Source organism: Rhipicephalus microplus, chromosome X (assembly GCF_043290135.1).
Source record: "Rhipicephalus microplus isolate Deutch F79 chromosome X, USDA_Rmic, whole genome shotgun sequence".
NCBI classification, from domain to species: Eukaryota; Metazoa; Arthropoda; class Arachnida; order Ixodida; family Ixodidae; genus Rhipicephalus; species Rhipicephalus microplus.
In genome coordinates, this window is record NC_134710.1 from 191267326 (window position 1) to 191294155 (window position 26830).

A 26830-nucleotide genomic window follows, 5' to 3' on the forward strand; every position below is an offset into this window, starting at 1 on the left:
CAGCAAGTTATGAAAATATCAGTTGAAAACTATTTTTTACAATGGGTAATTTACAAGTTTGGTGTATTACGCGAATAATGGCACGTAGAGCAGAAAATAGTCCACTTGTTGACGTGAGGCACAAAAGACGAAAACACCATCGCTATTAGCATCACTCATAAAGCAAGTCAAAATGGAAGCACTACGCAAAACGTTGATGCAAGAAGTCGAGAAATACAAGGCTCTTCAGAAAGGTAAGCTCCTGCGGGACTCTTTCTTGAGCGTATAAACCTGTCGAAGTACTGCAGTAATAATTTAATTGCTCCTAAACAAAATTCGGCATTTGTATCGTCTTGCTCGTTTACCGCTGGCTACCCCTGCACGCGCTTGGCTCTGCATGACACTGAAAGTATGACATGCCTCAAAATTACTACTAAAGCTCGTAACTTATGTAAAAGCGGAAAAACTTTCCAGTGTAAAACGTAACAGTAGTTTTCTCAATCATATTCTTGGCCACCGGCTGTATGAAAGAAATGTCCCTCTTGGCGGGGCGTCGTAATCGAGAGCTAATAAAAAATAGCTCCACAAGAAAGCCGTATTAGCATTCGATGATGTTGCTTCTTGGAAAGTAGTGTAAATGCGGCATTCTGATCGCGCGACCGCATACTTGGTTACGGGCGGCTTTATGACTCAACAAACGCGACTGAACGCGCGTACCAACTATAATGACCACCCACTCAATCGCGATGTTAATGTCTGCGGCCGTGCTTGAACAGGCCGTTTTTGTTGCCTCCCGTTGTGGCTAGTGTTTTACCTGCCTGAACAGCGCACGGGTAACGTAATTTGCTGCAAAGTAATGTGCGGTCTCTCACGTAGGGAATGGAGTCGCTGTAAAAAGCGAATTTCATGTGCTTTGACAGCTTCGGTACAGTCGGTGGAAACTCATTCGTCAGTGTGAACCGCTTTTCCAGACATAGAGGCCTCCGGAAATTAGACGTCAAGTGTAATCCACCATGCTTATTTTTTCTTATTCTTTCGGGGATGTTAAAAACGTGAGCCCATGCTTCATTCACAAAACGTTGCCGCGTGCACCAACATGCCTTGACCTCGTACACTTTGGAACTCCTTTTATGTTAACTATGTGAATTGCTGATTCGTACGCTGCAGAGTTGCAATATTAATAAGAACACAACGAGGCTTTCATGTCTCTTATTGCTGGCCTTATTTGGTAACAGTAGCTATACATGTATAAGTTTTTGTTCACTTGCATGTATTTTGTCTCACCTCATACATGTGTCAGGAAAATTAAGTTCCTTAACGAGGCCTTCATTCTCAGTTCACATAATATGATGGCTGACGATGCCTTTAGCATAAATCGAAGCAGTGATATCAATATATTTAGTACTTTAATATGCTCAAAGAAATCGCTAGATAGTACAGAGTACCCAACTTAAATGCATCACTGTTGCTCGCCAAGACGACAATTTGACGATAATGATGCCACCAAGCGCTGGCCTTTGATTGGTCCAAAGTAATATTGGACGTAACCACATTACTTCAAACAGGAAACAATTATTTGTTTTTCTTTGTATCGCATGTATCTTATCATTGAAAGTCTATGCATCTAATAAAAAATCATAACTGCAAAGAATGGTGTGGTGCTGGCTGCTGTTCTAGCTCGGGCATTTAAGCACTGCTCTAGGCAACCGGATGGATTGATGTGGCTGTACCCTTTAGATCGGGCGGCGACTAACGCCACCTAGCCGTAATACTTAGTGAACCACCAACTAGATTTATCTTTTTTTTTTCCTTTAAATAGTGAAGTATAGGACTGGTACTTTGCAGTGAATGGTTTAATTTTCACTTGTGCCTTGACTTTAGCCACCAATCATATAACCTCCTTCTAGTTAATTCTACCCGCTTAAAGTCTATTTTGTCCTCCCTGTCTCTAAACCCCAGTGCTTTGAAAAACTCTGCGCCATCATCCTGAACTATAGGGTGAAGCCCTTTACAGAACATTATCAAGTGTTCGGCAGTTTCCTCCTCCTCTCCGCATGCACTGCATACCGTGTCTATCCTTTCGTATTTGGCCCGATATGTCTTGGTTCACAGTACTCCTGTCCTGGCCTCAAACACTAGGACTACCCCGAGTATTATCATAGATACTTTCCTTGGCAATTTCCTGCTTTAAAGTTCGATAGATCTCTAGTGCGGACTTCTTAATCATGCCAATTCTCCACATGTCAGTCTCCGTTTCCTTCACCTTCTTCTTAATTGATAGTTCTTTTTGGTTTGGCCCCCTGCTGTTTTCTAAGTATTTACTTGTCAATTTTCTGGTTCGCTTCCTCTATTTTGTATCGATATTCTTCATGTACAAGTAGCTGAATACCTTCCTAGCCCAATGCTCCTCCCCCATTTCTCTCAATCGCTTCTCAAATTTTATCTTACTGCTAGCTTCCCTGCCCTCAAATAATGTCCATCCCATATCACCTTGTACTCCCTAATGATCAACACAAAAAAATCCAAAGCTGTGGTATTCACACCGGTTCAGAAGGCTGTCTGTCGTGGTTTGGATATACACCTAGGGCCCAAAAAAATTGAGGTTGTCAAAGAAGTTTCATAACTAGGAGTAATTTTTAATGAAAATCCTAATTGGGACAAACACGTTAATAAAGTAACTAGAAATATAGCTAGGACATGTGGTACACTCTCTAAACTTCGACAGATGCTTCCAGCAAAAATTAAACTTTTACTCTATAATACGTTGTTTTCATCTCACATAAACTATTGTAGTCTAGTGGGCAGATTCATCTAAAAAAAATCGGAACAAAGTATTTTTACTGCAGAAAAAAGCGATTCGTCATATTGCAAACGTACCATACAACGCACATACAAGCGATTTATTCAGAGAATATAACATTTTACCGATCAACCACATATACAGCTTTAACCTTATTATGAAATACAAACAAAGCTTGCTATCAAACAATGCTTGTTTTCTTAAACTGTGTAACCTCAGAAAAGCTACACAATCCCATTATGACTTTCAGAAAAGGCCTTCCTGGTTCGTTCCTTATTCGCAAACTAATCATGGTTTGAGAAGACTTGAACACTGTATTCCTGCTTGTTTTAACATGTTTAAAAATAAAAACATCGACATCTTTAATATACATAAAAAACAACTTAAGAAGCTTCTTATCCAGAATGGCGGCATGTAGTTTAGCTTCTTCTAATTGTCCGTCTAAAATACTATATGTAAAAAAAACACTCGGTAATAGTGCTTGTGTGTAAAATGGCATCCTATGATGTTTGCTTTCTTTGCCATTTTTTCGTTGTTGCCTTTTTTTACGAGTAAAACATGTAATATTTCACTCGTTAGTGTTTCCCTTGTACATTAAAACTTGTGCTTCTCGCATACCGAGTGTTGTAAACGTCTTATAATCATTTTGTAATACTTTGTTAACTGTTTAGCAACGTGTGCGTTGTTTCTTGATTGACTGTACGCTGTTTTCTTGTTTTATTTGTTGTTTTTCTCTCTCTGTGGTTTGTTTATTTTATGTAAACCTGAAACTTTTGTAATTTTGATGCCTTTTCTTTTTATTTCCTAATTTCTTGAAGATTTGAAAATTGACTTTAAATTGTTTTTTCATGTTTGTGCTCTGCAGATTTGTAATGCCAAGTGAAAAGGGGTAGGAGCCTCGTCAAGCTGCTAACATAGCAGCTTTTTGCTCTTATCCTTGCGTTTTCTTTCCGCAACTCTGTGAAGAAAATGCTCAATAAAACTGAAATGAAATGATTTGGTGTATTCCTGTGAGCTTCTAAATCAAGCGTATCTATTCCACGTTGCTTAATTTCTAATCTTGCTTAAACTTCTGATCTCATGCACAAGACCGCATTGCCGAACGTCAGACCCGGAACCATGACACCTTTCCATATTCCTCTCACAACATCATACCTATTGTAATTCCACAGTGCCCTATTTTTCATCACTGCTGCATTCCTGTTACCTTTAGTCGTTACGTATATTTCGTGTTCCCTTAGGAACTTGGTTCCACTGCTTATTCATACGCCCAGATATTTGTATTTATCCGTTATCCCTAGCGTGACTTCCTGTATCCTAAGCTCACTACCTTCATTATCATTAAAAATCATGACTGCTGATTTTTCCTTACTGAATGTGAAATCTAACCTATCTCCTTTATTACCATAGATGTTCATCAATCTGTGCAAATCTTCCTTGTTCTCGGTCAGTAGCACTTTATCATCTGCGTACGTCAATGCTGGTAGTGCCTGTTCAATTAGTTTTTGTTGTTTGATGAAATAGAGGTTGAGGCCAATTCCACTCCCCTATAATTTGGCCTCTAATCCTTGTAGGTACAACATGAATAACAAGGGTGACAGAGGACACCCCTGCCTAAGCGCCCGTTTTATCTCTGTAAGCTTGGATGCCTGTTTTTCCCATTTTATAACTACCTTGTTACTTTTATAGATATCCTTTGAAAGATTAGTGTCTCCATCTCCCACACCTAGTGTGTCCAGTATTCCCCACAAGTCCTCTTGAACCATGCTATCGTATGCTCCCTTGATATCCAAAAACGCTAGCCACAGGGACCTGTGTTCCTTTTCGGCTATTTCGATGCACTGCGTCATTGATAATGGATTGTATTCCAACCTCCTGTGTTTCGGAAACCCATTCCCCAGTTCCCCCAGTACCCCGTCATCCTCTATCCATGCCTGCAGTCTCTCCTTCATAATCTGCATCGCCAGCCTGTAGACCACTGGTGTCACTGTTACAGGAAAGTAGTTGTTTCTGTCAGCTTTGTCCCCCTTTCCTTTATAGATCATGCTCATCCTGCTAAGTTTCCATCCATCGGGGACTTCACGATTTATTCTTGTTTTGCTCGCTGCCTCTCTCAAAGTCTGCTTAGACTTGGGACCAAATGCCTTTATCAGCATAATTGGGATGCCATCAGGGCCTGTTGATGTACTTCCAGGAACCGTTTTTTTAGCCCTTTCCCACTCTCTTTGTGAAAATGGAGCCACTGCACCACTTGATCTATGCTTGTCTATTAAGGTGCAAAAGCACATCCTATTTGAAATTTTTCTGTCAGCCTTGTTCTTATATTCAATAGCTTCGTCCCCTTCTAGCCTAGCACCTTGGGCTGTAGTTATAGAACTCTGCTCTGGGCTCGTCTCATTTCCTAGGGAGTTTAGATGATTGCAAAATTTCGCAGCTGCCTTTCTATCTCTTTTATGTACTTCTGCCAGCCACTGAGCTCCCTTTCTTCTAATCTTTTCATTGATCAGAAGGGATGCATCCCTTCTACAGCTTAGAAAGGTTTCCCATTTTCTTTCAACATCATTTGTCGGTTCACCCCGCTACTTTTTTTCCCGTCAACAATGTGGCAGTAGGTTTTGAGGATGTGATCGCACAACTCATGATTTGTTTGACAGCCTTTTGTGAAGATGGCGAATAGTGTGATTTCACGCTGCACAGAAAGCCGAATCACGTGGGGCCCAGCTAGCAGAAGTGTCTCGGGGAATTGGTAGTCTTATGGGCGCTTGTGCATCCATGTGCACAAGTGGGCATTGCAAATGCATGAATATCCATCCTACATAGGACGCAACAACACGCAAATTCTCTTCAGTCTGTGTACTACAAGGCACGGACACAGCGTAACCGCAGCGAAACAGACGCACGATTTGGCGCACGATGCTGGACTGACCTGTTTCGACAGCAGCATCACTTCCAGCCACCGCTTGTGGTGGTGCCGCGCAACACCGCCACATTTTCAAACTGAACAGGTTCTATAAACGTTGATGTTGAAGGCTAAGCGTACTCTGCATGTAGACACGCGTAGCATATGCATCAAAGTTTGGCAGCTGATAGAAACGGCAATGCCAACATACTTTCATGTGCTATGCTGCTCAGATTTAGCAAATAGGGATGCTGAAAAAAAGGTTTATAGGAAATTAACTTCCACATTATTAGATTATTTTGCGGCCAATGAGGAGCAGCACATTGTTTCATTGCTCTGGCTACTGATTAGGACTAAAGCTGTGTTTGCATTCACCGTTATTAAGGGAACTGGTTCCCATGCATATTGTCATATTGAGGTACCGTTTTCAGAGTGACTGAAAAGGACATTCATATAATCTATACACCGTTTTCTTCCATACTTTATGCTTTTTTAACTGAATATATTAAAATCTGGATAATATTCAAATTTTTTTGAATTTTTCACTATTAAGACCCAACTTCTGAGTTAATTGGCATCTATGAAAATTTGTAGCACCGCCGCAATAGTCTAGTGGCTAAGGTACTCAGCTGCTGACCCTCATGTCGCGGGATCGAATGCTGGCTGCGGTGGCTGCATTTCCGATGGAAGCAAAAATGCTGTAGGCCCGTGTGCTCAGATTTGGGTGGTCGAAATTTCTGGAGCCTTTCACTATGGCGTGTTCCATAATCATATGGTGGTTTTGGGACGTTAAACCCTACATATCAATCAATCATGAAAATTTGTAGCACCACAACTGTTAAAAGCACAACTTCAATTCTACTTCAGTAGCTTTATGTATTTATGTGAAATAGAAGAAAAAATAATGAACTGGTTTATTTTGGAATACATAGGAAATAAGGGTACCTAAGTAATTGAAAACATGATTTTGAGATAATCGAGACAAAGGTTAGAAGTTGAGTGCAAAGGAATCACAAACGCTGTTCAACTATTTTATTTAGTAGCTACAAGTTTGGTAATCATTGCCAAAGTAAATTTTTCACTTTGGACCTTCTTGTTATGCCCGTCTTGCTTCTTTTTTTGAGACGTCATGCAACTCTATCCGCAATGTGTTGTCGAGTCGGCTGCTGACCCGCAAGACGCGGGTTCGAATCCCGGCTGCGGCGGCTGCATTTCCGATGGAGGCGGAAATGTTGTAGGCCCGTGTGCTCAGATTTGGGTGCACGTTAAAGAACCCCAGGTGGTCTAAATTTCCGGAGCCCTCCACTACGGCGTCTCTCATAATCATATAGTGGTTTTGGGACGTTAAACCCCACATATCAATCAATGTGTTGTCGAGTGTAGTCAATGTTTTCCAGCAAATTGAGTGCAGTTTGGCCCAGCTTTAATCCTAAGTACTTCAGAATTTTCGCTCGTGTGATACTGCCATTATTAAATGCAAGAACAATATTCAGTATTGGAATTTTTAAGACTCTGAACGTAAACAAAGACAGCAAAGACTCTGCACCTCAATTCTTGTTCACTCAACAGTTACACCAGGCCGTTCTCACGTGATATTAAGTCTAATTGCATCACAAATAAGTCATGTCTATTCGAGCATACCCGTTGTCACCATGCACGTGATTTACCTCGAAGGATGCTGAAAAGCTGAGAGATTCAACAATGAAGAGCTTGCTGGTTCAGCGCCTCAGTACGTCTCTTGCATTCATTCACATTAACAAGAGAACTGTATGGATTGCCTTAAAATTTACACTTGATGAAGACCCTCGTCACCCCAGAATGTAAGCTTATCAACAAGCATGACAAACAAAAGGTGTAATGAAGCTAAGAGCTGAAAGTGTTCGAACTTATGTACGCTTCGAAAACAAAGTGTGAATACAAAGGCACACAGTGTCTTCCGACTGCCTTATAAGCTACCCGACAGTTTTCTTTACACAGCTGACTTTAGACAAGCATTGTGACTTTTGTACATGGAAGTTCTTTTGTTTTTTTTTAAGCACAGAGAGCATACGAGAGGCTCACACTAGGAGTGCATTTTCACTCACTGCTCATTTTGGAAAAACTAGTTTTGAGCCTAAATTTTGCCCTATCCTGTGTCCTTAAAGGGGTCCCAGTTTCGATGATATTGTACAAAGTTATTGAGCTGGTAGAGCAATTCATAAAGGGCCAGTAATCAAGGTAGACTTTGTTTTTACACCCCACAGAAAAGCTTGCCAAATTATACAGTAGACCGCAGCGGATGCAATCGTTGCATGTACTAGTTGTAGATCACAGCACTCCGTCATTTAGGACAGCGTCGCTATGGCGTCTGTCGTTTTTCGTGGAGGCTGCGACAATGTTGTATTATAAAAAGAAAACACACAAATTACAATCACAACTGTCACCAGATAATATATCAATTACACGCGTAAAACGCCCAGAAACCGCCAGTTTCCAGGACAGTTAAGGGGCCTTTCGATGGCTTCGCAAGCGCCTGCATTAGAGAGCAGGGATGCATCGTCCAGCCTTTTTAATGGAGGTCAGTGTTCTAACAACTGTAAATTGCTTATTGTAGCACACATTTGCAAAATTTTTGCGGCAGCGTGTTCACACAGCTAAAGTGCTCATATTTCTCTACATTATATTTTTTGGGCTTCAAGATTGTTTACTGGTCCTTTAAGCATCATTTACTGACTGATTGAAGCTCTCTGCATAAGCTGTCTAATTTATTACAACACTGGAAAGCTGCCAGTCGCTGCAAATCACAGCAGCTTAGCCAAACGCGTTTTCATACACCCATTTCCAGCACGATGATTTCGGGAAGCTTGACGTCATGCAGGCGGCTGATCCGATTGGATGTGCGATGCATGTCGCAGGCCATTTTTTTTTACATAACTGTGAACAAATGTTGTTTGTGATCTTTTAAACTTTTTACAACTACTTCTGGTTAAAAATTTGTCACAACCAAAGCAAATACAATCACAATTTACACTAGACTTCAGGACTTCTGGTGCACAATGAATGTCGTCAACGTGCCTGCACATTTTTTAGAGCTCTTGGGTGTAATATGGTGGCACCATCTGGTAACCAGTCTAGAAATGCTCCTTTCTGTGCCCAATAAATTGCACAACTAGCCATTGTATCTTTCCTAAAATTGTTCAATATAAACACAAAACAATATGGACTCGTTCTTAATTGTGCAAAGGGTTTTTTTAGAATAGGTATGGTGAGTATTGTGAGCATTGTATAAAGTTAATTTTAGTACATCTTCAGGTAATATGATGACAACAATGACAGTGTTACAAGATGTCAGCATTTATGTCGTTAGTGGTCTCGCAGCCAACCTTTTTCTAGTATATTAACTCTATGCGATCAGTCAAGCTGGCGGCCCAGCGTTTCACCCACCGATATGTACTGCACTGGCTTTGACGCCACATCACTCAAATGTTCGCTCATGTCACTTTATGACACATAGCCCCTTGAAGGCGGAGCTTAGCCCCGAGCGCTCTAAGGAAAAGTTGAGGAAGAGAGACAGTGGAGGAAGAAAGGAGCTATTCATTATTTATAGCTTGCTTAATAAAGGTGTTTTGACTGAAGCATGCTGCTAATGACTTACTCCAGTTATGGTCTTAGCAAAAACGAGATGTCAAAAAACCATTTTAGAGACCGTTTAATACATGCAGTATGTGACTGTATTGGTACTTATCGGAGAACATTCTTTTGTGTCATGCCGGAACGAGACAGTTTTTGTGCTGTGTGCATGCAGACTCGGACAAACTAGCTTCGTGTACGAGTTTCATAGCTGCATCGTGGCTACTTGGTTATGCCTGCACTGCTGTTGACACCGTTCCTTTGTTACATTACGATAACAATTATTTGATTTGTGGGGTTTAACGTCCCAAAACCACCATATGATTATGAGAGACGCCGTAGTGGAGGGCTCCGGAAATTTCGACCACCTGGGGTTCTTTAACGTGCACCCAAATCTGAGTACACGGGCCTACTACATTTCCGCCTCCATCGGAAATGCAGCCGCCGCAGCCGGGATTTGAACCCGCGACCTGCGGGTCAGCAGCCGAGTACCTTAGCCACTAGACCACTGCGGCGGGGCGATAACAATTATTTGACAGACAGCTAATGTGCATGGTATCTCAGCGAATAGACCAATTGTGGAGTTTCACAAGGTGGCATTTGGTAGGATCCTTTGCACATGTGCTTCACTATGCATATTTTTCAAGCATATCGTGTGCTATAACTGCCGAATTCAAAAGGACGGCAAAGATATGCTTGCCCTCCCTTCCTCATTTCTTTAATGTATTATCAGGTTCTCCCAAAACTGCCTTTCAGAAATATCCCTTTTCACCCCTGTGTGTGGTACTTTTTTGTACGAAACTGAAAAAAAATGCTGTTTCGGGAAATGAGTTGCTTTCAGCCAAAAGTGTACTACCTTTGGTTACGCACCGAGCTGCTTTTGCAGCTGTTCTGTCAGTTATGTAAAACAGTCTTGCCGCAGTAGGTTGAAATTTTAAGGCGCCAATAGGCCCTGAAAGCGACGACATGAACGTGAATATTGGGGTGTCGTGTTATTTACTACCACATGTTGGTATGATATCGCATAAAATGCCCGCTGAATAACACCTATTCATGCATATAGTTTTTATATTTTAATCCTACAGCAATTATATGTCACCCACGACAATGGCTTTAGCAGTGGAATATATTTATTTTTTAAAAATATTAACAATAATGCATTTTATTTACAGTGAGATACACAATACATCAGGATGCAGGCTTCACCTTATGACTTTCGCTTTGCTGTGGGTCAATAGCGCTTTCTTAACGTTAACGCTGCGCCTAGTCATGTCACAGGCTAAAGCCTTTTCTCAGCCATCCTACACCACACGAAGGATATTCACATAGGTAACAATGCTTTATTAGCTACAGTGAAAACAGAGATGAAATTTTTAATGTAGTGCAGCTGCATTCTCAACTGCAACAGGCCTACATGTGACTCGGTGGTAAACTTTTACCTTCATTCTTGTTTTGGGGCAGTTCTTTACACGTACTAACTGTCAACGTGGGACTCGGCAATGCTGATAGTATACAGGTCCCTACATAATCTTCTCATATTTTTATGCCCCAATTGATCGCTATTAAGGCAGGTACAAGTAAGAAGTTATAGCAGTGACAGCAGTACGATTTGGACACGAGCCTCCAACATCGCTCCGAATCGGTAGCTTCGCCAAACCTCCGACAAATGGCGGAAGTTTTGCATCGGGTCTACTAGCCTAACACCGTGCTACTGGCAACGCTACACGACAATGGGCGAGCATGAAATTTGTGTTATGGTGAACATTCTTTCCTCTTATTTTGAATTTTCTAAGCTAAACAATTTTAGACTGTGTTCTTTTATCACTGTTACTTTAGCAATACTATTCATCTGTCTCTCACCTAGTGCATGGAGCCCTCAAATAAAAAATGATGGCTTGAAAAGTATTGAAAAATGCAGATACCCTAGGCTATTTATCAGGCATTTGATTTTCTGTTGGAGTTATCATGCATAGTTTCTTTTGAGAGCTTCACATTATCATGGCTCAAAGGCATATAATAGATATTTGCCAAAAATGACACAGCAAGGTTGTTTTGAAAGCTGAATATTTTAGAGATTACAGTCAGGTGGGGTGCTGCAGAGCTGACAGTTTATAAAATGTGCTGATGTAGAATTGAACGGTACCATGTGCGGAATTAAAGGAAATCATGGCAATAAAGGGGGGTGGGGAGTTGGAGAAATGAATTGGATTAGCACAGCTTATGCAAGAATGTCATGGTTCATCTTCTATGACACTCAAGAGAATAAGTATAAGAAATTCTGCTACCCCAAATTGAGCTGAAATTGAATGGACAGAGCTGTGTACAAAATATTTGTTCTTATTATGCCTTCAGGAAATAATTTGTACACAATTTTATTGAAGTAGGGAGAATTCCACGAGTGCCCAATAAATAGATACTTAATTGCTCTCTAAGGTGACTCATTAATAGATGCACTAAAACAATTACATTGATATGAAATTAGTACCTTGGAATAAAGTTTAATAATTTTGATATACTTATGATAGGGCATCATAACTTTTATCTAAACAGTGTTTACAGAAATGAACTTGCACAAAAATATTTAGTTTGTCTTTTGTATGCTTCACTGGATATCATTGCTGCTGTGTAACTGAAAGGTGCCATATTTTACATTTTATTACCTGCAGACTTCCAGAAGGCATACAGCTTGCGGCACAAACTGGACACCCAGTTGAATGAGAACACTGTTGTCAAAGAGGTAATGACATTGCTCAATTCTGTAAGCAGTCATTCTTTTTATCAGGCTCATTTAGATTGTTTACTTAGTTTACCACTTGTGTGTGGGTACGAAGCAGTGTAACTCCGCTCATTTGCTTCAAGTGTGTTTGTACTGCTGTTTATTTCTTCACTTGGGGGCAGTGAAGACATTTTGTGTTATCTTGTGCTGTTACAATGAAACTTCTGATTGAAATATCACCATAGGTTATCACATTAAAATGCACTTTTTCTCCCCGAAAAACTGAAGCAAATTTGAAGGCTATTATGTGGGGTAAATGTTACAAAAACTTTTCTGTGACAAGAAGAACAAGTAATACGTACTGCAAAAATCAAACAAATATCTTACCTTTTACAGTAAGTATGCTCATACATTATTTACAAACAGCTTTACACACCTCAGATGCATTTTTTTATAGCCCTTGCCTTCATGCTCTGTATCACATCCAAATCGATAGCATCGTCCTGTGCGTGCGTTCAATGTGCAGTGGCCACACTGCCGACAAAAGCTGCTTAAGCAGAGATAGAATAAGTCAGACTAGCGGGTGCAGTGTGCGACAAGAATTGCATATTTTAATCGGCCTAGCGTTGATTGATATGTGGGGTTTACCGTCCCAAAACTACTATATGATTATGAGAGACGCCGTAGTGGAGGGCTCCAGAAATTTCGACCACCTGGGTTTCTTTAACGTGCACCCAAATCTGAGCACACGGGCCTACAGCATTTCCGCCTCCATCGGAAATGCAGCCGCCGCAGCAGGGATTTGATCCCGCGGCCTGCGGGTCAGCAGCAGAGTACTTTAGCCACTAGACCACCGCGGCGGGGCAATCTGCCTAGCGTAAGTGCCCGCTGTCTTGTCCTGTAACTTGTATTTTTAGAGATCAGCAGATATCTTATGGCCTTGTGCTTGTTGCGCTTTTCTTCACAAAGCTTGCTGAACCCTAGGTGGGTGGAATTCAAAGGAATGTCAGTGTCTGACTTTCTGTAGTAGTGAACGCTTACGAAATTCAAAGCCAAATAATAAAGCATAAGCAATTAAAAAAAACTTTGTTGCTGTGGATACTTGTCAGAAAAGACGCATTAAGGTGAGACAACATGCTCTGTTGTCATTCAGGCTTTACCTCTGAAACCAGAATTCCAAGTAAACTGTTCACTGTTCTTGTGCAAAAGGAAGGAAGCACAGAAAGGGTGAGCCTGTGCAGATATGTTTGTACGGTCACTTGGGTAACTAAAACATATGGTTTGTGGCAAGTAGGAAAACTTTCAAGGTCAACTATCATGACAAAAAAAAAGTCACAGCTTTGCCGCGAAGGCGAATCAATGAACGCGATAGCAATAAATTGGAAGGTCATGCAAAGAATGGCAAGCAGATTAAAACGTGCCCCGCGTTTCTCACGCACAAATGATGCACGAAACGTAATCACAGGTGCCTACAAATCTTGATTTTATGCTTATATTCTGGGTATGTAATAATGAAACAAAGTGCGTCGACTCGTTGAAACATTGAAATATATATTTGTAGTTGGTCACACATTAGCTTCGTCTTCCATTCTCCTGTTTTTTGTTTTTTGTTCTAATATTAGAGGTTTTCAGCAAGCTACGGAAACACGTTACAGAAAAAATACGACGTGGTTCCTTTTCGTATACGAGTGCCGGTAATGTTCACGTACGCGCACTTGTCAGCTGGTTCTGTATTGCCGCCTTTCCGTAACATGTTTACATAGCTTTCTACAAACCTCTATTTACAGATATGAAACTATTTTTGTGCTTTTGTCGCAATCAAGCTAGTTAGGAATGCAATTTCTTCGTCTCATTGCGCTCATTCGTTAACTCTGTGAGGAAGCCAGCTTATAATTTTATAGTCTTGAACAGAATCGAGCTGGATAGCGACCGAGAGTCGCCTTGCGACACCCATGTTACGCGCGCCTCTCGTATTACGCTCATGTTACAATCGCGACTCATAACAGCTGATCTGAATCATAGTTCAACAACCATGTCGCGTCCAACATTCCTTTCGCTTAAGGTTTGAAAGCTGCATTAAATTCATCCGCTAGCTGCAACACTTTCCCCGCAGGGGCATCTGCGTAAGCAGGCGTTTGGTGTGTAGCGACACCACAGACCCGAGCTAATGGGAGAGTTTCGACTCCCTCCCACGCCTAGCCGTGCGTGGCTTTGCCAAGTCCGGAGAAAAAGGAATCCTGGGGGTTGAGCCGACGCCGGGTGATTGGACCTTTAAGGCCCCCCTGCAGAGGCAACACACCCCTTTGGCCCCGGCTTCACGTAGACGGTACCCCTGGGCTGACCCACCCAAGGGAAATCGGCAGTCGCCTCTTTCTGTCTCCTCTCTCTCCATCTTCGTCTTTTCTACTACTTTTGGTCTTTCCTGTCCTCTCCTCACTTCTTTTTACTTCCACAATTCCCGGCGGCAAGGATTAACCTGGTGTAGATATCAAACCTTGGGTAGATATATTAGGTTGTAGCGGCCATGTACGGCTGGCGCTTGCGTCTCCTTCACGTCTCGCAGCGTCCCCTTGTTGGACTCGGTGGTGGGTGGCTGGCATGGCCGCCGAATAAGCTACCAAATTCATTGGAACTTCTAGCCCTCTCACAACCAATCGCCCCTCCAAGAGGTGGCGCACCGATGCAATTTTCGAATTTCTTCCAAACAAGAAAGATTACTTCCCGAAATGCCACATCATCCACTGTGAAAGTGCAGAAAAGAAATCTAGAAGCATTTCATCTTTCCTTGTGTCCAGATGCCTTATAGAAACACTAGGCGCAGGCTACAAAGCCACAAAGACCGCCAGTGGTGACCTTTCACTCTAAATAAAAGACAACGCACAGTACCAGAGACTGCATAACCTTAAATCATTTGGGGATTAGCCTATCACAATCGCACTGCATCGAACCATTACACCGACCATGAAGGGCGCTGAACTCCTGCAGGCGGAGCAAACTGCGTCCGGAAAACAGTGGTGCAACTCTGGTACCTAAAGGTAGCATATACAGTAACTCTATGCTGAAATAACACGCGCTCTAGCTAGTGATTGCCACCGCACCGTTGCTACTCCAGCGATACCCCCCCACCATTCTCTCATGTCCATTCGATACGGGTGCTTTCCTTTGTGATTGAGGATTCGACGGCAGTTCTAACACGCGGAGGGGATGTTATTGTATGTGCCCTCCAGGCGACAGAGCTGGGCTGGCTCATTTGATCTCTGCTTTAGCAGCGCTCGCCTGCTTTCACCCACTTGTAAAAATTACGATGCACGAGGGCATGTTACATGTTATGATTTTGGACTTGTTATGGAACATGGCAGCGACGGCAAAAAGCGGCCGACAGTGTCCACAGCAATAATGCAGTTTTTACTGCTAAATAGGTGTTTTGGGTTAGCTCTGCCTTCAGTTCCTTCTTTTTGTTTAATTTGTGCATTTATTTTTCAAATTTTCGAACTGGACCTCTATATAACGAAATCCTCTTTATAACAGATTTTTCCAGGAAAATTTCGATATATCTAGGTTTAGGCGTAATTATTAAAAGGCATAAAAACTAATGCATGCAAGCCCAAGCTATTTGTCGCATAAATTTCCAGATGCAAGCAAAATGAGTTTCCCTTAGGTCGAAATTTTCTAGTTCTAGACAAAAGAGTTTGCAGGGTTCCCCCCAGGTGGGGCAGAGGCTCATTGCAGCGCCTTCGCTCCCTATTATGTCAATGTATGGGGCACACTTTTAGAGGGTATATCATCATCAGCCTGACTATGCCTTCTGCACGGCAAAGGCCTCTCTCACGTTCTGCCAATCAACTTCGTCTTGTGCTTTCTGCTGCCACGTTATACCTGAGAACTTTTTAATCTCATCGGCTCGCCTAACCTTGTTTTCTCAGAAGTGTGGTGGTTAGCGCTAGTTGGTATGACATGACAACAGTTATAGCGCGAGAAGAGAACAACGACAAAGGGACAAGGAGAGGAGCGCTCGTCTCCTTCTTGTCCCTTTGTCGGCGTTCTGTTTTTGCGTTATAGCTATCGTTTTGTCTCCTCCTTGCGCATTTGTCTTCTCTGGGAATCCAGTCAGTTACTCTTAATGACTTGCTACGTGCTACGTGCCCATGTGCATTTAAAGGTGGTAGTGTCGGCCAGCGTCGCTAGTATCCATTACGGCGAGTGTGGAACACACTTTTTTTTTGCCTGTTGGCCTCGGGTAGCATGTGATGTTACTATGATCTGGCAGCTGACTAATAATCCTTCGCATACCACCTGAAGGCGTCAAGTCTGCCAGAAAGAGACCTTCGCTAGGAATGAAGGAAAGAAGTGTAAATTTGAGGGCTCGTCTTCCATGTTAGACACAATATTAATGAGAACTAATTGACAATGATGCCAGGGAAAGTGTAGGGGGTCTTATTAGTAGCAATTCTAATGTAAATGTGAAGAAAGAAAAGTGGAGAAGAATATAACTTGCTGCTGGCAGGGACTGAACCTGCAACCTTCAAATAACACATCCATTGCTCTACCAACCGAGCCAGGTAGGTGGTCATCCCTCTGTCCACATTATAGGGTATGGTATATATGTACTGGTTATCTTTTCATCTATTTTATTTCTTGATATTTACATTACAATTACTAACGATAATATCACCTATACTTTCCTTGGCATCATTGTCATTAGTTACCATTAATATTGTACCTAACAAAGAAAACGATTCCTTAAATTTGCACTTCTTTCCTTCTGTGAGGCTACATGAAGAGTTGATCACTTAAAGCTACCATGCCTTTGGGTAACAGTAGTGTGCCGTTTTCATTTGTCTATAAATGTAGAAATTGAGAAATTTTCCCTAACTGAGTGCATAGACTTGGCACGTCTGACATTTTCTTTTTATATGCAGGAGCTGGATCTTTTAGGACCTGATGCAGGGGTGTACAAGTTGATTGGCCCTGTACTTGTCAAGCAGGATCATGAAGAGGCCAGAGAAAATGTTGACAAAAGGCTGGAATACATCAGCACAGAATTGTTAGTATAACAGTATGGCTTTGTTTACTATTTGTAGGCAAGTGTGAAAAAATTTTACGTGATGAAAAAACAAAAGTACTAAGTAATAGGTTTTACACATATTTGCACGAATATAGTTTTGTGCAGTCAAATCTTACTATAATGAACACCAGTACAATTAAATTTCAACCACAACTAAATTTTTTTATCTCCGCCAGCTGCCCATAGAAAATGATGCAAATGATTGTCTCATCTCGACAAATTATTTTTTGTCCACCACTTCAACAAAGCTTGCATGACCATTGCATAAGGAAAAGGCACTTCCTTAGTATTGCCACAAAATACCTTTGGCAACCTGATTTTGCGTTGGTTCAAGACTTCCAGAGCAGTGCAGCTGCATGACTAGACCTGTATCTTCATGTCATGGTCACTAGCATAGAAGCTTGAGCTAGTTGGTCTGGGTTCATGATAGCAAATTTCACAGTGTGAGAAGAGTGAAAAATTCCAGCAGAGTAGAAAACTATTCTGCTCTGTCCTAATTTTTTTCTATGTTCTCACGTTATGAAATTCACCATAATGATCTTCATCTGAGGCATGTATGTTTTCTGCTACAACCTACACATCGCGATAAATTTTTTGCCATTGAGATGCTCAGAGAGAGTTCAATGCAGGCGGCACGTGTGATGTAGGTGCGAACCGTCGTAGAATTTTTTTTTTCAGGAACTCCCGCCATGTTTCTGACATAGGACCTATAATGAAGCTACTGTTCAGCGTTGCTAGTCCCTCTATTGTGGACGACAGGCATGGCATTTTGAAACCACAGCATGGCCTGTGTGCACCTAGTCCAAGTGAAGCCATATTATTATGCAACCGCTGTGAACGAAATCTGTCATGTCGACGGGATCGTGAAGCAACCACGAAATTATGATTGTATGCATGCATCTACACAGAGCACAGAAGGGAAGCTTTGCTTTCTGCAACCACTGCATACAAAGCCATGGCATACCTGCCAACTCTCGCACATTACCTGGGAGACTCGAGCATTTTGACCATTTCTTACGTTTGTACAGGTTGTCTTGAAAATCTCCCACAAGTCAAAATTTCTGTGCCTGATCTGGCTGCATTGACAAAAATGCAAGACAAAAATGGTGGTTTTGGGACGTTGAACCCCACATATCTATCAAAAATGCAGGTCAGTCTGATCCAGACTTTTTCTGAACCTATCTCATTTTGCAAACACACTGCAGTGATGCAAAACTGCCTGATACAAATTTGCAAAATTCTTCAGCGAAATTCCACTGTGTTCATTGGACCGAAATTCGTAGGCTTTGAACACTTTTCCTCATCGCGGCGGGTGATGTGAACTTTAATACCGAAGCCACCAAACGAAGCCCGAGAGCAGTGTGCTCAAAGCTTCAGAAGTACCACGCGCGCGGACAGTGGATGCACTATCTTTTATGCGTGGGGTTGTCGTTTGCCACAACCGCTGTGGATGAAACTGCAGTCGCTCTTGACTCAATCATGTATGGCGATGACGTAACCGACAGCACTCGGAAAGTCTGCTCACGTCCAACACTCAGCCAATCAAAGAGGCGCCATTTTCCGCAAAAGCTGCGGACAAAGTTGCAGCAAATGCAATCTAACGCAATCGAAAATGGCGGCAAATGCAATCTGCGTGCGCAGCCAGCGCACGCGGAAACAGCTGTCGCGGCGACGCGATAGCGATCTACGAGCTCCGAAGGCACGTGGCTAATGCAGTGGTAGGTTAAAAGCAATAAAGACGTAAAAATGGCTTTAAGCGTTATGGCGTTCCTGTCCAAAGAGTCTAGTAATGTAGCGAAGCTTTGGCCCATGCCTTCGCGGCAGCTAGCTGCTCCGGCCCCTCTGTTCACGTGTGTCCCTGGAAGACATATGCCAGCTTTTTGACAGAAATGATTTTGCTAGTTGTTTTCACTACGTGGAATTTGCAGTATTTGCAGCCCCCCCCCCCCCCCTTTTTTTTTTTTGAGACTCGCACCTTCTACTGTAGTTAAGAAGCCCTACCATCGTGTATTCGGCCACTCTAAGCCATTATAATATAAGACCTCAACACCGATGTTTACGATTGGGGGTTGTTACACGCACGCACCCTGTTTTTCTAGATTTTTTTTTTTGTGTGTGTGTGTAAGAAAAAAGGTACGGGTAAATCAGCACAACCTTTCTCCATAGCAGAAATCTCCCAGATTCAGGATCCTTCAACTTTGCAGGTATGCGATGGTCATTACACTAGTGAATACAAACTCCAGAAATCATGAGTCGAACAAGCACACATAGAGTTGGAACTGAGTCCACCATTTTCCAGAACTGCTGTAGACAAACCCATGCTTGCAATTGACACGACTATTCTGGCAACTAAGAAAATCCGAAATTGCATGTAAATCCAGTGCACACCAAGGTAAAATAATACTGCATGCCATAGCTTCAGTGTACAATACTGTGGTTGATAGAATTTCAGATAACGACGCAGTTCTGAAGACACGTGTGTGGCCAGCACACACTGATTAAAAATAGAACTACCATTCAGTTTCAATTCGCACAGCTGCTGCACACGAAACTGCAGTTGCTATCGTCGGGATGATCAGATGCAACTGTACAGCACCAAAGGTGTACAGCTAACACAGTGTAAGATAAAAGGAAGTAAAGTAGGGAGAAGGCTTGAAACATTCCGGCTTTACTGTTGTTCGGTTATGAACTTGTGACTATGCTGGTATGTACTTCAGCACTGCGATTTGGGTCGACCTTTAGCAAAGCTTTCACTCTTGTGTTTTGCTTGGCACTTTGTGCTTGGCATGCTTCAAGGGTCACCTGGATAATTTGGTGTTCGACCAAATACTTTGGGAAAAAAGTTGGCAAGGGTTCAATAAAAAAAAACTGCATGGTTTCCAGGACCTGAGGGTGCCATAATTATCAGATTTTGCAACTTTTGTGATGTATACATATTTCACTGCAGTGAAGTTCCATGACAGCAAACCTTTTTGCGTCCCCTGGAAATTTGATGTAGCAGTATTTGACTATGCGACACCTAGTTTTAGGCAACTGTAGCTAATTTTCATTTTTGTGTATGCTTTGGGTAGCTGCCATAAACTTGTCAACACTATTACTCAGACTAAGACTATTTTCTGCTATTATGTCTAACTCTGACATGCCTAAACACATATAAGATGTCAAATGGTAGCTTTGAACATGGCAGTTTGCCTAATTTTAAGGGACCCTGAACTACCACCTAATAGTTTTGATGCATTTCTCATAAAAACTCACACTGTACAAAATGCTGCGGCTATCATTTTTTTTTGGGAATGCGGAAGTGCACTGCACACTACTGAAATGCCAAAAAAATTTTTAAAAACCATTCGGTGTTCCTTTCGTGGCCTTTTAAGTGGCCTCGTTACTCATTGTGTTAACTGTTGCTCCTGGTGATACCCATAAAAGTTAATGCTGCTAGTTGGTCAGCTATCAAGATCAAGTTGGCCTGCTTGTTGTGCCTCCATGCAGGTGATTGCATGCCTGCTCTTTCTGGTTTTTGATTGATTATCATACACACAAGGATTGCACGTTTTAAATTATGATGCTCGGCTGCTGACCAGAAGGTCGCTGGTTTGATCCTGGTCCTGATGGTGGCATCTCGATGGAGGGGAAATGGTAGAGGCCTGTGTACTGTGCGGTGTCAGTGCTTGTTAAAGAACACCAGAGAGTCGAAATTTCTGGACCCTCCGCTATGGCATCTCTCATAATCATATCCTTGGTTTGAAACATAAAACCCCAGATAACATTATTAAACAAGAAGCTTGTGCATTCTGTCTCATTCCTCCTAATTTAGCTATGGGATATGATGCAGGTAAATAGAATAGAGTGTACAAAACACAATGTTATTGATCACACAATAAAAATGAAGGAGCTACGGCTGGTTTTAACATGGTAATACTAAAGAGGTCATTTTGCAAAAAGTCTAGTGCCGACGTTGGTAACGACGCAGTTGAGGCATACACTGAGAACCGAAGCCAGGCCAGCAGTTGTGAAGGTTGTGCCCGCTAGGACCAATTACACTGTTGTGTAATTGAAGGTGAAGCGTAAGCGTTTTCCAAGTTTCTTGACATACTGAAACTTGCAGTGTACCTTTCAGTGTACACTGCTTTTTAGGATATCTGTAATTTATGCATCTGTCTCTTCTGGCAGGCATTATTTGCCGGTCATGAAAGCGCTATCTTATACTAGTACCTGCGATTGTGGTAACACAATAGAGTAGAAAAGCCAGATGAATAGCTCACATTGTGATGAGTGCTCATCAGGTAGCCCGTCCATTGGGCTGCAAGTAGCCCAATGACAGAACTGCCATGTGCATTCGTCACATATTGTGAGGCAGACTATCTAAGACTCCACTGGCCGGTGGGCCACAACAGCATGCTTGGAGCACGGATCAGATTGGCCAGTCAGTAGCAGCGGATAGCCCTAAAGCATGGAATTGTCAGCGAAAAAGTCTGGTGTATCTGAAACTAAAAAAAGAGTGTGAACATGACACTTTCTGTGATGTGGTGTACTATCAGAGTCAAATGAAACCCGAACAGCGTCAAGCCTTCGGGATGGTATAGTGCGTGCCGTCCAGCTATCGCCGCGGACAGGCACACGTATATGCGCACAGCTGCTGAACAGTATGTGTGCGCCTGTCAACGTTGGTAACTGGACGGTGGGTTTACACTGTCGATCGACAAGGCTGGCTGCTGTTCGGGTTTCATTTGATGCTGAAAGTAAACATTTAGAAAAGTACATGCTGTGCAGGATATACCAGCCAACGTGAGAAAAGTTATGGAAAGAGACAAACAAGTGGCACCCACATTGTCGATTGTTACGCACTTGTAATTTCTCCTTATAAACTCATTGTCAAAAATAATTGTGGTTGCATATTTATTGTATGCTCATACTCAACTGCTGCCATATAAGAAGTCAACTTCGGAGTGGTTCAGAGGCCTTATCAGGATAGTGTTACTATAGTCTGAAAAACCTGATCACAATAGGCCACCAGGGATGTGGTTAGCACTGTGATATGTGTGAAGCCCTGCTTTTGTGTAAGTCAGTGGAGTGGTGGCTCTACATTTGTTATCGGGCTGAAATTGTTTCCACTTCCGAGTCTTTTTGTATACATTATGCATAAATCATCCCTGTATGTTTTGGATTTGGGTCGATTTTTGAAAGGCTAGAAGAACATAAACTTTATTGATGAATCAAGATTAAAGTCCCGCTTCCTTGGCACGCTAGGCGGCACAGAATTGTGCTGCAGGTTCGAGCTGAGCAGTGCTGTCTTCTAGCACGAGTGGAGGCTGGTGGTGGAAGAGGCAGATGAACCGGCACTGTTCGAATTGTCTATTAGGCCCTGACACTCCCACAGCATGTGACTAAGAGTGGAAACCTCACCTCATGATGTGCATATGTTTGTAGTGTATATGTCTGGATACATAGCGTGCTTGAAAGGCTAGATTTTTTTTTTTGTCTAGAATGTACCAAAACCTGCTGGCTGTGCCAAATTATGTAACATGTCCTATTTTGAAAAGCGGTGACTGTGATTTAGTGGAATATGTAATTTCGCTGGCTGCCATAAGTTGCTCTCGGTATAGTTTTGAACTTTATCCTTTTTTCCTGAAATGTGGCTGGTTTTGGTAGCCCTATGTTTTTTTTTTTTCAAAGAGTATACATTGAAACATGTGTTATGATAAGCATTGCGTGTGAGAATTAGGCAAAATTTCAAGGAACCACCTTGTAAAGTGCGCAGAATATCAGTAACTAAAATCGCTGGCAAGTAATTAGAAAAAGAGATATGGAATACTCATGCTATGTGCCTCTATCTTGTTTCCAGCTCTCGTAAGTTAGCATTTAAATAACGGTCAATTTTCTTGTATTGATTGTTAGAACTAATGCCCATGTGGGATAACCATCGCTCTGCCAATCGAAATGAGCACGCATCATTTATAATGGCTGAAGCATTTGTTTAGACTTGGACAAGTTTTTGGTTCATTTATTATATGCATAAGCTTTTAGTTCTCTTGCTATATGTGATATGCAAAGATAGAAATAACCATTATCTTTCGTGTGCTCGAAAATGCCTCAACTTCTGCTCATAAAAGGTGGAGTAATCATGCACATTTTGAAGTTGTGCAAGAGCTTCCATTGGCTATGCCTTTTCTAGTAGAAAATTAGGCTGTTTGTGATGTCTGTATAAAGACATTAAATGCGTACCGGCACGAAATTTCGTGGCCGAGATAGCCTGCGATTGATTCCTGTGAACATGTGTATATATTATTTGCAAAATATCATATAGCTTGGAAGGTATCTTATATGAATTTTGAAGTTTGATTGTTGAAGGTATTGACACCCTTAAAAATGACCCTACGGTGACCCCCCCCCCTACCCTCATGTTACTACGCTGCAGTCACTATGATAAGTTATGAAGACACCATAGCCGCCATTTTTATTTTGCCCAGTTTGCTACTTCTCGACGAGTGCTCGCGAGTCTGTGGCCACAGCAGACGCATTAATTGAAAGTTTAGCATTTTGCAGCATTGCTGCTCAGTTTCTTGTTTGAAAGGACTTTATGCAGACTGTGCGGAAGTGTATCACAGTTCTGTGTGTTGACGCGGTGAAGTGGTGCACTTGCTAGGTGATTATAGTTGCACCCAGCGGCTTCTTATTTTTGGAGCTCTCTCAAACCGAAACTCCGTCTGGTTGGTATTGAAAAGCCTGTTATTAATTATCGGTCATGCACTGGAGCTAACTACGTGCCGTGTTATGAATAACAGGCTCTCAGCAACACATTGCAGTAAAAGAAAAAGAATGCGAGGTCAAAATTTTTGTCAGTACCCCTTTAAGAAGTGCTAGCTGTACTTTTTGTAAGACATTGGTCTGAAATTTTCTGTTAATGTCTACGTGGAAATCATTCACTGCTGAAAATAAATTGAGTTTTAAGTTACTGAGTTCAAAACCAGTGTGGCTGCTAAAGTGGGAAAAAAAAGAGGGGGAGGGGCAGTCTGGTTAAAATTGCTGACCTAGGTACTGGTATTGCTTACTGTGAAGCAAGTCTGTTGGCATATTTCGCATTGTTCTGCTTAAAAAGAGCAACAAGCATTGGCGGCCAGTTTTGGCAGTACCTCGTGTTTCTCTATATCCCTCGATGTGAAAAAGAGTATTGTCAAATCTCTATAAAATAAGGTGCAGTTTTCAAATCACAGTGGACAGTGTTAATTGCATATTTAAAAAAAATGACATTTAGCACTATGTTGTTTGAAAGTTGGAATAAGTTATCTATTTCTATTGCTCTAAAAAAAGGGGTAGACTGCTACGATTCAGCTTTGTGAATATGAACAGAAGTGCTTTTGTGGTGTCGAATGCCATTCTTGTGCATATCCATTTCTATAAGCAAGACATGAGCAAGAGGAACACTCAGAAGCATATACTATATACAGGCCTTTTTTTTTTCATTAGCCATTTTTGTGTGATAGTCAAAAATATTGCACAACTTGGTCCATGTGTATGAATTATCTGATGTTAACTAGCTTCATAACTTCCCATGGACTATTCCTCACACATTCAGTGCTTCAAATAGTTTTTCTGTGTATCTTTGGTGGCTCATTAAGCTTGGCATTTCACATAGATGCCTGTTTTACCAATATTTCACCTTTTGTAAGCAGCTAATACTTAATTGGCACAATCACTCCCAAAAGTGAATGCCGTTATTGAGCTATTCACAGTGATTTGTGATCATACACTTTTTTTCTTAGGTTCCTATTAGTCGATCGTATTCGAGCAAAAGAAAGCTATAACTCTGTTGATAACTTATTTTACCATGACATTTCACTGACAGCACATGTTAATGCCTATGGCAGCTGGGAGGGTTGTCTGCATGGTCTTTTAGGAGCCCAAGAAAACTGCGATTTCAAATGGATGTCATTAACTATAGACTTGATATTGTGCCAAAATATTTTGGAATCTATATGTCAAACCTTTATTAAAGCAGAAAAAATTACAACCAGCTAGCTTCAATTTCGTTTTGCGACCCCTTTCAAGTCTTGCAAATCAGTGTATTCATTGTTGAAAATTTTTCATGAGGCAGTCGGAAAGATATCGCACAGCCTGGTTCCATGCACATTTCGTGCTTAACCACTGTCAGTTTGATCTACAAATTAGCACCTGCAAGTTCTACACATGCACATTGTCAGCATTTCGTAGCGTGTGTAGCTGTTAATCAAAAAAGCTATACTCGGGGACAACTTGTTGTGGCAATGAAGGGAAAGCTATGGGGGCGGAGCTACTGCACATGTACTCCTCAGCGAAGTAGTCCGGTTTGGCTCGTGTTTCAAATGACGGCAGTGTTGGAATAATGCCAATGCATAGAACTTAGTATGTCTGCTTACACAATTATTTGTAAGTGCAGTTCCTCATAAGTTTCTTTAGTGAGTGTCCAAACAGCTTGAGGGCAGCAACCGCTTTCCTAAAGGCGAATATGCCATTTAGACTGAAATGCACCTAAAATGTGCGACGTTTTCAGACGAACAGAAACGCAAGATGACACTTCATAAAGCAAAACAAATATTATTATCTCCTTCGTCAGTGCAGCATGTCTTTATAAATAGCATCCTGTAAAAAATAATGGTCATGATTTTCACACCAAAAACACAGACGCATGTGTGGGACTATGTTGTTCTGCAGGCACACGCTTTGGTTCCGTAGAATTCCCTTCATTGCCACAGAAAGTTGTTCCCGAGTATAGTAACTCATTCGTAAGAGCATTGCTTTAACTTTTCCAAAAAGATATTGTGCTCTAGAAGGTAAAGAAATCACAAGCAGTGGCCAAAATGCATCTCCGAGCGCTAATGACTGCAGTGCATACAACAGACCATGCATGGTGTGATACCGTTTTCTTCCCTGCCTTTTCAAAGGCAGTGGCAAAGTAATATTCTGCTAACGATATACACTAAGGAAGTTTTATTTGTCTATAGAATTATTCATCAACTGCAGCAGCCTCTTGTCTGAAGAGTTTGCCTTACTTCCGCCGCACTGAAACTCCAGTGTTTTAATGCAGCTGATGGTTTATACACACACAGTGCGCGTCATTGTGCAATCTATCTTTATCGGGTATAGCAAAGATCACCGTTATCAATCGCATGGCACACTTTTAATGGGACATTTTTTTTTTTTGCCAAACGGGTGAAAATATTACTGCATCATAGTGCACTGAACCAGGTGTTTCTAGTGGCGATACAACCGCTAACAGTTTGCCCATATTGACTGTTAGAAGTGCCCCTTTGCCTTAGCCGTTCATTAAGCAGGGTTTAAAAGCGCATCACAGGGTGCCGCAGATTTTCTTTGAACATGCTCAGTAGCACACACTGGGGCTTCTAGAGCTTGGAGATACAGTTCAGCGACCTGATCACGTGCCCTGTTTATTTTCTATAGGGCCTGTGTGGGATTCGGTTCCATGTTTGTGTGTGTCCAATCAAAAATGTTATGGTCAAATATGGATATATCTCTAAATGGATATATCTCAATTACGAAAAGTACCCAAGATGTTGGGTACTCATGTTTTAACTTAGATTTTTTTTTAATCTAGGAAAAGGCACGATTCCTTGCTTGGAGAGTTAGAGAAGAAGCAAGATGCCCAGAGGGATATCATCCGCAAGCTGGAACAACAAATTCAGCAATCCAAGACAAAATAAGCTGGCAAGATGTGAATACCTCGAATATGTCTAAATCTTCCTGCTTATAAAACTTATTTAAAGTCGA

The 26830-nt window shown here is 41.7% G+C and overlaps 1 protein-coding gene across 1 annotated transcript; it reads left to right on the forward strand.

Annotated features, from left to right (window-relative positions):
* On the forward strand, positions 1-26830 carry Pfdn6 (prefoldin 6). The gene is made up of 4 exons (XM_037428805.2): positions 1-233; positions 11954-12024; positions 16923-17047; positions 26658-26830. Exons 1-4 carry the CDS (start codon positions 173-175, stop codon positions 26761-26763), a joined length of 363 nt encoding a protein of 120 aa, XP_037284702.1. The 5' UTR covers positions 1-172; the 3' UTR covers positions 26764-26830.

Bases quoted from the DNA above. Each gene is read 5' to 3' on its own strand.
- Pfdn6 (XM_037428805.2), top strand. From the start codon at position 173: ATGGAAGCACTACGCAAAACGTTGATGCAAGAAGTCGAGAAATACAAG. The intron at 234-11,953 runs GTAAGCTCCTGC...TATTACCTGCAG, and splicing joins ATACAAGGCTCTTCAGAAAG to ACTTCCAGAAGGCATACAGC. The intron at 12,025-16,922 runs GTAATGACATTG...TTTTATATGCAG, and splicing joins AGAACACTGTTGTCAAAGAG to GAGCTGGATCTTTTAGGACC.